Raw genomic sequence first — 8,217 nt, 5'->3', positions numbered from 1 at the left:
TCCAACCGAGCGACTCTGTGATTGTGTGAAAGAGGCGGCTTTGAGGGTGGTGGGCGCTGGTCCCAGCGGTCTCGTGTCCTCCTGTCAGGTGCGGTTTGGGCAGCAGAAGCGGTACCAGGACTGGTTTCAGCGGCAGTACCTGTCCACCCCGGACAGCCAGTCCCTGCGCTGCGACCTCATCCGCTACATCTGCGGCGTGGTGCACCCCTCCAACGAGGTGCTGAGCTCTGACATCCTCCCGCGCTGGGCCATCATCGGCTGGCTGCTCACCACCTGCACGGTGAGTGGCGACGGCAGGACCCTGAAAACGGGACCCAGCAGCGCCCGGGATCCCCTCCCTGCTGCTGCTGGAGCTGTGGGGAGCTGGGAGCCCCATTGGGCGTGCAGAGGGGACGGGTGCTCGGATTAATCAGATCATTTTGTGTTTTGTTTTGAACCTCTAGTCCAACGTTGCTGCTTCGAATGCCAAACTGGCCCTGTTCTACGACTGGCTCTTCTTCAGCCCCGAGAAGGACAGCATCATGAACATAGGTACTGCACGGGGGTCTTCCTCTGCGTGGGTGAGGGGTTTGTGGCTTCCAGAGCTGGTGGAGGCAGTGGGATCTGGTGGAGAAACCCAGCAAAGTATCCCCAAAAAGCATCAGCTCCCTCTCCTGCATTAAACTCCTGGGGTTTGCAGGGGAGCTGTGCTGTCGTGACCTTTGCACTGGGGGGGAGCTGATTCTGGCCGCTGTTGGAAGCCTCGGTGTTGTTTAGAAGCAAAGGGTTTGGGAGCCAAAAGACGGGGTTCCCTTTGCACCCCAGAAGCAGAAGCTGGGGATGAGGGGGGCGCAGGGGTCCCGAGGGCTCTCAGCGCAGGGCTCCCCTTCTCTCCCTGCAGAGCCTGCCATCCTGGTGATGCATCACTCCATGAAGCCTCACCCCGCCATCACCGCCACGCTGCTGGACTTCATGTGCCGGGTGAGCCTCGCGCCTCGGGGGGCTTCCCTGGGGCATTTCGTGATGGGGGTCGAGTGCTGGGAGCTGTGGAAGCCCTCGCTGGGGTCCACACGGGTGACACAGGCTCAGGCAATGCAGATGTGTTCAGTCCCCAGGGTTTTGGGCAGAGGCATGTCGCTGCTCCATCCTGCAGGAATCATCCATCCCTGTGACCGGCGATGCCTGAGCAGCCAAAGTGTCCCCTCACTGCCTGTTCGACAGAGAAAACCACACAAAAACGCTGTTTCCCCCCTCGTTTTTCCCACATTCCTCAGTGCACTGCCGGGTCTGCTCTGCCCCCAGCCCCTGCGTTGCGAAAGGGCCAGCAGAGCAGCTGGGGGTCTGCCGCAGCCCTCGCCTCCCTGCTGGATTAGGAGGAGTTCTCCCCGTGCTGCGGTCCCGACAGCACAGACAGGGCAGCGCGCTGCTGCGGCCGCTCCGCCTCGTAAACACAGCTCCCGGAGGCGCTGGCGAGGCCGTGCGCCCTCCTGATAAATCCAGGGCTGTTCTGGAGCTGGGCCCGTGTGTGGTCCCTCCATGGGAGCGTGCGAGGCTCCGCAACCGAATTCCTGCAGAGTGATGAGCGTTGCTCAGAAAAAAGCCTCTGAATTGTTCCCTGTGGGACCCCGTGAAACGCTGGGCCCAGCGTCATCCCCTGCAGGCGCACAGAGCCTCACTGCAGCAGGGGGCAAGGGGGACAGTGGGGGACATCTCCTCCTCAAAGGGTGCCCGCCTCAGGCAGGCCAAGCCCATGCCAGGAGCCGCTGGTTCCAGTAACGTGGTCCCGGGGAGCCGATGGTTTCCTGGAAGCAGCGCTGGTTGTTCGTGGCACGAGCGCTGCTCTGAGCTGCATCGCTTTCCTCCCTCCACGCTCCCGTCCACAAAAGCAGCTGCTTTCTGGCAGAGGAAATGGGTGGAAGGTTCCCGGGATGAGCCAGATTTCAGGGAGGAGCTGCCTTGCTTCCTCCAGTTTGTGTGGACAGACTTGGGTGTTGCTCACGGTGTCCTTCTCCTGTTCCCCTGGTCCTGCATCGGTGGCTGCTGCTTGGACCATGGCTCTGGTGACCCCCAGGGCTTCTCACAGCTCCCAGGGCAGCGTCTGGGTGTTTTCCTCATCTCTGAGGGATCCAGCGGCTGCATCTCCGCAGTGGAAAAGCCAGGGGCGTGGGCTGGTCCCCCTTCTGTCCATCGTCCCAAAGTGCTGCCCTCCCTGGGCAAGAGCAGCTGGGATGTGCTGCAGGCGAGGGTGACCCTGGAAGCTGCTCCTGGCCGTGTCCTGCTGCTGACACGAGGGGTTCCTGGCATTAACAAGGTCCTTCTCGTGTTTGCAGATCATCCCCAACTTCTACCCCCCGCTGGAGGCTCACGTCCGGCAAGGCGTCTTCAACTCCCTCACCCACATCGTGGAGAAGCGAGTCCTCGCGTAAGGCAGCCCAAATCTTACTACGTTTAGACAACTCCCCAGCCTTCCCGGGCCTCCCCAGCCCGTTCAAAGCGACCTCCAGGCTCCATAATTGCTGTGGAGGGCATTTGTGCTGTGTTGAGCCGTGGAGGAGCCATAGCTGTGCCGTTATGGTGCCAGACCTGGTCCTTCAAGAAGGGAATGGGTGGGTTAAGGAGGTTCCAGGCGCACAGAGCTGTCCCCAGCCCCTTCTGGAGGGAGCAGCGTTGCTCCTGGTGCTGTGGCCTGCACACAGCTCCTGCCTCAGCCAGGTTCCCCTCTCTGGGTAAAGCCTCTTCCCCCCTTCCTGTGCCCCTTCAAAGCACAGGATCCCCTGCTCAGCCACAGGAAGGGACCTCGTAGCTGTGGTCCATAACCTAAACCAAAGCCCTGATGCAAGGGAGGTCCCCCTGCCCGTCCCCCGAGGTGTCCCAGCTCTTCCTCATCCCTTCCTCTCCCTCCCTCCACAGACACCTGGCCCCGCTCTTCGACAACCCCAAGCTGGACAAGGAGCTGCGTGCCATGCTGCGGGAGAAGTTCCCCGAGTTCTGCAGCTCGCCCTCGCCCCCCATCGAAGGTAGGGAGCGGGCACTGGGGCCATGGTGGTGCCGTGGTGGTGCTGTGGTGGTGCTGCTTTCCCCACGCTCCTGCAGGAACGGAGCCGTTTGGAGCATTGGGACTCAGGGAGAGCTCTGGGTGCTCACATTTATGGGTGATCATGGGCTCCCTTCATCTCAGCCCTGTTGCACACTGGAGATGCGCCCTGCCCGTTCTTCTCTCTGCTCTGTGGGAGCTCCTTACCCTTCTCTGTAGGCAGAGGAGAAAACCTAATTGATTAACGTAATTAGGTTAAACAAAGATTGAGCGTTTCTAACCTGTATTTACCAGCAGAGCGCTGCTGCTTTGCCAGACCTGCTGTAAAAACCCGTCTGCTTCTCCTGTGGCATCAGCGCCTCCGGCTGCAGGGGCTCCCAAAGCCATTCCTCTGCTCAGGGACCTGGGCGAGCGATGGAGCACGGAGGATACTGGGCAGCTCGGCTGGAAAATGCCCTGGTGCTGCCCCACTTGGCACCCAGCGGGGATGGTTTGATGGGTTTACTGGGAGTTGCCTTCCCCTGCACGAGTTTCCAGTGCCCGTCGCTCGCCCAGGCTCATTTTTCCCCCTTTGCAGAGCACTTTTATCTCCCCCCACGCCACCCCTGACCATGGCTGTGGGTTTGGGGTGACCCGGGCAGCACCGTCCCTGCCCAGCAGGGCCACGGTGACCCCAGCTCTGCGCTGACCCCAGCTCTGCGCTGACCCCGTCTTCCTTCCTGCAGTCAAGATCGAGGAGCCCGTTTCCATGGAGATGGACAACCACATGTCGGAGAAGGATGACGGTTGCTATGACAATGCCGAGGCCGCCTTCAGCGACGACGAAGACGACTTGAACAGCAAAGGTGAGGGGTGCAGGCAGCTGCGCTCCCCTCGTCGCGGCTTCGGCGTCGCCTCCACATGCGTAGCTGCTGTTTGCCCTGGACGGTGCTGCCCCGCGGGCACCTTCCCCTCGCGATGGAGCACCCTGGGAGCATCTGTAAGCGCAGTTCCCTCGACGCCCCTCTCCTACGAGTGCTGGGGGTTGCTGTGCTCAGACCCCTTCCTTGCCATCCAGGCTTCCTTCTGCAAGAGGCGTTGAGGCCGATGCTCTGCTGCTTCCCTGTCCCTGGCAGCCAAATTCTGTCGTTGGATACAGATCCGTGCCCACAGGGAAAGGCCATTTGACTTCATCCACTGCCTGCTTGTTCCCTAGGGGTTGGACCCTTTGAACGTGGGGCTCTCTCCCCCCAAGTGTCCTCTCTCAGAGGTTCAATCCCCTCTGCGCTGTTGGGAATCCCTGTGACAGATGCTGTGCCCCATGGTTTGTTTGGGAGCAGCGCGTCTCCGCTCTCAGGCCTTTAATTGTTCACCCTCATGGTTCTCATTACATTCACCCCCTCCTGAGCCTGCACCAGGCCAAAATCCCCTCTGCTGGCTCTCTGAGGCACCTCAGGCTGTTCCTGGCCTTGCTGTAGGACTCCTGTGGGGGTCCTGCCGTGCTGGGGGGCTGCCCTGCAGCGGGGATGGGGGTCAGGACGTGACACGGGGCTGTAGCGCTGTCCCCTATAGCCCTGTCAGTGCCCTGGCAGCTGCTTGGGGTGCCCAAGAGGGTCACAGGCTTGAAAACCATTGCAAAGGGCATCAGCCACCTTGTCCCATCCCGTTGTGTCTTCCCTGTGAGCACCTCTGGTGCTTCTGGGCTCTGCTGCAGCTCAGTTTTGTGGCCTGGAGGACCAGGGTGTGGAAAAGCCGTAGGGGTGTCTCATCCCAGTCCCAGCATCCTGAACACGAGCGTTGTGATTCGGGTGTAGAGACTCACTCACTGAGCTGAAGGACAGGCAAAGCATCAGGTGTAGGGGCTGGGCTGAACGGGAACCACAGTTCTGGACATCCCCCACATTCAGATCCCATCCTGCCTTTGCTTGCTGTGGCCTGGACACTTCTCCAAAGGGTAAAGGCAAGATCTGAGGCCGGACTGCATGTTCAGAGCACGCTGCAGGTCCTGGGGTGGTCACAGCCCCCTCAACTCCCACTGCCAGGACAGAGATCCCCTCTGGTACCTCTTCGACATAGCCTGGGAGAGTGGAGTGTTCCAGTCTTGCTTTCTCTGCTGCAGGGAAGAAGTGCGAGTTCAGGTTCCACCCCATCAAAGAGGCCTTTGTGGAGGAGCCCGTTGATATCACCCCGTTCCTGGACCAGCTGGACGAGTCGCTGAAGGATAAAGTGCTGCAGCTGCAGAAGGGCAGGTCGGTGCCGTTTGCTCCTGTTGATGACACACGAGAGCTGCTGTGCAACGCTGCCTGCTCCAGAGCCCTTCTCAGAGCTAAGGCGATGTCCTGGCTCCTCTCCCTTTAGCAAGGACAGGTCCTGCTGCTCCTTTTCTGTGTCTGGGTGGTTTGGGAAGGGGCTGGGTTGAGCCGTGTAGTTAAAGCAGGCTCAGACCAGGACACCGCGGCGTTTGCTGGGGCTCAGACAAAGGCAAAAGGCTCCAGGGTTCGCCCCACTCCGCTGTGGGGTTGAGGAGGGGGCGCAAAGGCCTCTGGGGCTGTTCCCGCTCGGGGTTTTTGGTGCATCCCTGCATGGGAGGTGTTCCCTGTGGACACAGGCGCAGATACCTGTGTCTGCCCGCTGTCTGCGCTCCCCCAGCACCGCTCCTGATTGCAGCGTCCTTGGGATCGGCTCCATCTAAAGAAAGCTCTTGCTTTGCAGACCTTGGCGCAGCGGACTGATTTAACGTGATTTATGGCTTTATGGCTCTAAGTGCATTTAATCTTTATGCTTTTAGTCATTTAATTTGTTTGTCCTGCTGCAGACAACCTCGGGTGCTGTTGGATGTGGGTGCTGCAGTGGTGTTTTTGGGGCTGAGTCTTTGCCTTCCCCTAAGCCTGGCACAAAGCAGAGCCTCCCCCCTTCAGGTCCTGGGGGGCTCCCGAGCTCAGCACAAAGCCCCCTTGTCCCTGCTCTCAGTATCTTCCTATGTAACTTGGATTTCCTCTTGTTTTTGTGCTGCAGCGACACGGAAGCGCAGTGTGAGGTCATGCAGGAAATCGTGGATCAAGTCCTGGAGGTAACGGCGCAGACCCGGGGCAGCGCCGCTGCTTAACAGCAAAACCAGAGCCGCTGGAGCAGGAGTGGGCTTGGGCAGCTCCCAGCGCTGCCGAAACGAGGGGCGCAGGGAACACCTGAATCCTAAACGGGTCCAAAATGCACCCCTGTCTGTGGTTAAACACAGCCCCACGCTGCTGCTGGCTGGCAGGGGAGGATCGCTCTGCTCTGTCCATGCTTCCATACACCCTGTGCCTCAGTGTCCCCAATATTTGCTGTCAGGGTGAGGTGTCCCCCAATATTTGTCACCCCAGGGTGAGGTACGCTCACGTTTTGACCCCGTGTGGCTGCTGCTGCGGCTGCAGAGCTCAGGAGGCTTTTCCATGGGGTGCTCCCCTGCTCTATGGGTGCTCCCCTGCTCTGTGGGTGCTCCCCTGCTCCGTGCTCAGCGCAGGCTCCAGGGAGCCCTGCCCAGGAGCTGAGCATCCAAGGGAGGTTGCATCCCCTGCCTCTGATCTCCTCCCTTTGGGGTCAAGTGGCCTTTTAGCTTGAAGAGCTAAAAACACAGGGAACACAGGGAAAGGACTTGTTGGGGTGAAAATCCGTGTTGGGTCCCAGTTAGCCCTTTGCTCAGTGAGTTACTGAGCCATTAGAGGAGAAGTCTGGACACCAATGAGGGGTTTCTCAGGCTGATGATGAGCTCCTGGCGCTGCAATACAGCAGCAAAACGGCTCCTGCGCAGCCTGGGGTCCATTCCCTGCAGCAGGGACTGAGCTCAGGCTTCCTCCTCTCATCCCCTTCCTCCCCCTCTCGTCCCTTTCCTCTTCCCTCCCTCCCTCCTCTCATCCTTTTTCTCTCCATCAGGAGGACTTCGACTCGGAGCAGCTATCGGTGCTGGCGTCCTGCCTCCAGGAGCTATTTAAGGCTCACTTCCGTGGCGAGGTTTTGCCAGAAGAAATCACAGAGGAGTGAGGGTTTATTTATTTTGTGCGCCTCATGCTTTCGCGCTGGGACCGGTGCTTTTCCCAGCAGAGCCATCACCGTTTTCAGAAGGCTGTGCTGAAGCCAGCAGCTTTCCCTGTGAAGCAGTGCAGGGTTCGCAGGGTCAGCGAGGAGCTGCTCAGCAGTTTTCACATCCAGGGCTCGAAAGAGACCTCGTTTTCCTCTTTGCAAGTGCAGAGTGAAGCTGCTGCAGCTCCTCACGTCACAGCTCGCTTTAGGTGATGCTCTGCTGGCTCCAGAGGTCCAAAATCCTCCACCCGCCCCTGCTGTACCGACCCAAACCAGCTCTGTGCGCTCCTCCTCCTGGGTTCTGCAGAACCAGGGCTCGCTCAGAGCTGCCGGGCTCTGTGGGGCCGTTTTGGTCCCCCCAGCCCTTGATGGCCCAAGGGCCACGGTGGATGGGGACCAGGGCTTTTCCCCTGCCATTGCTGGGGATCCACGGCGTGGGTGCACGCAGAGCTCTGACCGCTGCGTCTGTCCCACAGGTCTCTGGAGGAGTCAGTGGGGAAGCCTCTCTACCTAATATTTAGGTACGTGTGTGCTGCAGTCCTTTGGGTAATCTGGTTTGGGCTTTCCTGTTTGCTTCCTGACCTCCAGTTCTGCCCTGTCCTGCTTGCCCCTGCGCTGGGGGTCGTGGGGGTCTCTGGAGGTCCTGGGGAGCTCTGGGGTGGCTTTAGGGGTCCCAGGGGGGCTCTGGGCACCCTGGGGAGCAGAGCTGAGCCCAGAATCACAAGGGTTTATGGCTTCATTGGGTGGTGTTTAGTAGAAAGACTTCAAATCCAAGGAAATTGCAGCTCATTTGGTCATTAGCGAAACCCTGGGATCCCGGGGTAATGAAAATTGCCACGTCCTGACCCCTTTGCTGCTGCACGTCCCGTCCTCTGCAGCGGGGCTGGGAGAGGTGCCCTGTGTCCAGTCCAGCAGGGAGTGCTACTGGGAGCTGGGTTCCTCTCCAAACTGGTTCCTCTGGAGCTGGGTTCCCCCGGAGCTGGGTTCCCCCGGAGCTGGGTTCCCCTGGAGCTGGGTTTCTCTCCAGACTGGTTCCCCTGGAGCTGGGTTTCTCTCCAGACTGGTTCCCCTGGAGCTGGGTTCCCCTGGAGCTGCCGGTCCCCATCGTCAGCCGAGCGCTGGTGCTCAGCATCGCAGGTAACGGCTCCCTCCCCATCCTGTGCCCC

General features: G+C 60.1%; 1 protein-coding gene across 1 annotated transcript in view; it reads left to right on the top strand.

Annotated features, from left to right (window-relative positions):
• Nucleotides 1-66: 66 nt before the first annotated feature.
• Nucleotides 67-8,217, top strand: part of LOC104547766 (integrator complex subunit 3) — a gene marked incomplete at both ends in the record, with an annotated part of 8,640 nt that continues 489 nt past the window's right edge. The window contains 10 exons of the mRNA XM_010193583.1: nucleotides 67-280; nucleotides 444-531; nucleotides 881-960; nucleotides 2,310-2,401; nucleotides 2,890-2,996; nucleotides 3,739-3,858; nucleotides 5,112-5,241; nucleotides 6,008-6,062; nucleotides 6,905-7,008; nucleotides 7,528-7,572. Of these exons, the coding sequence (XP_010191885.1) occupies nucleotides 67-280; nucleotides 444-531; nucleotides 881-960; nucleotides 2,310-2,401; nucleotides 2,890-2,996; nucleotides 3,739-3,858; nucleotides 5,112-5,241; nucleotides 6,008-6,062; nucleotides 6,905-7,008; nucleotides 7,528-7,572 (1,035 nt within the window). The remainder of the gene's footprint in view (nucleotides 281-443; nucleotides 532-880; nucleotides 961-2,309; nucleotides 2,402-2,889; nucleotides 2,997-3,738; nucleotides 3,859-5,111; nucleotides 5,242-6,007; nucleotides 6,063-6,904; nucleotides 7,009-7,527; nucleotides 7,573-8,217) is intronic.

This window comes from Mesitornis unicolor, unplaced genomic scaffold (assembly GCF_000695765.1).
Source record: "Mesitornis unicolor isolate BGI_N332 unplaced genomic scaffold, ASM69576v1 scaffold33041, whole genome shotgun sequence".
Classification (NCBI taxonomy): domain Eukaryota; kingdom Metazoa; phylum Chordata; class Aves; order Mesitornithiformes; family Mesitornithidae; genus Mesitornis; species Mesitornis unicolor.
This window is presented reverse-complemented; position numbering and strand designations above follow the sequence as displayed.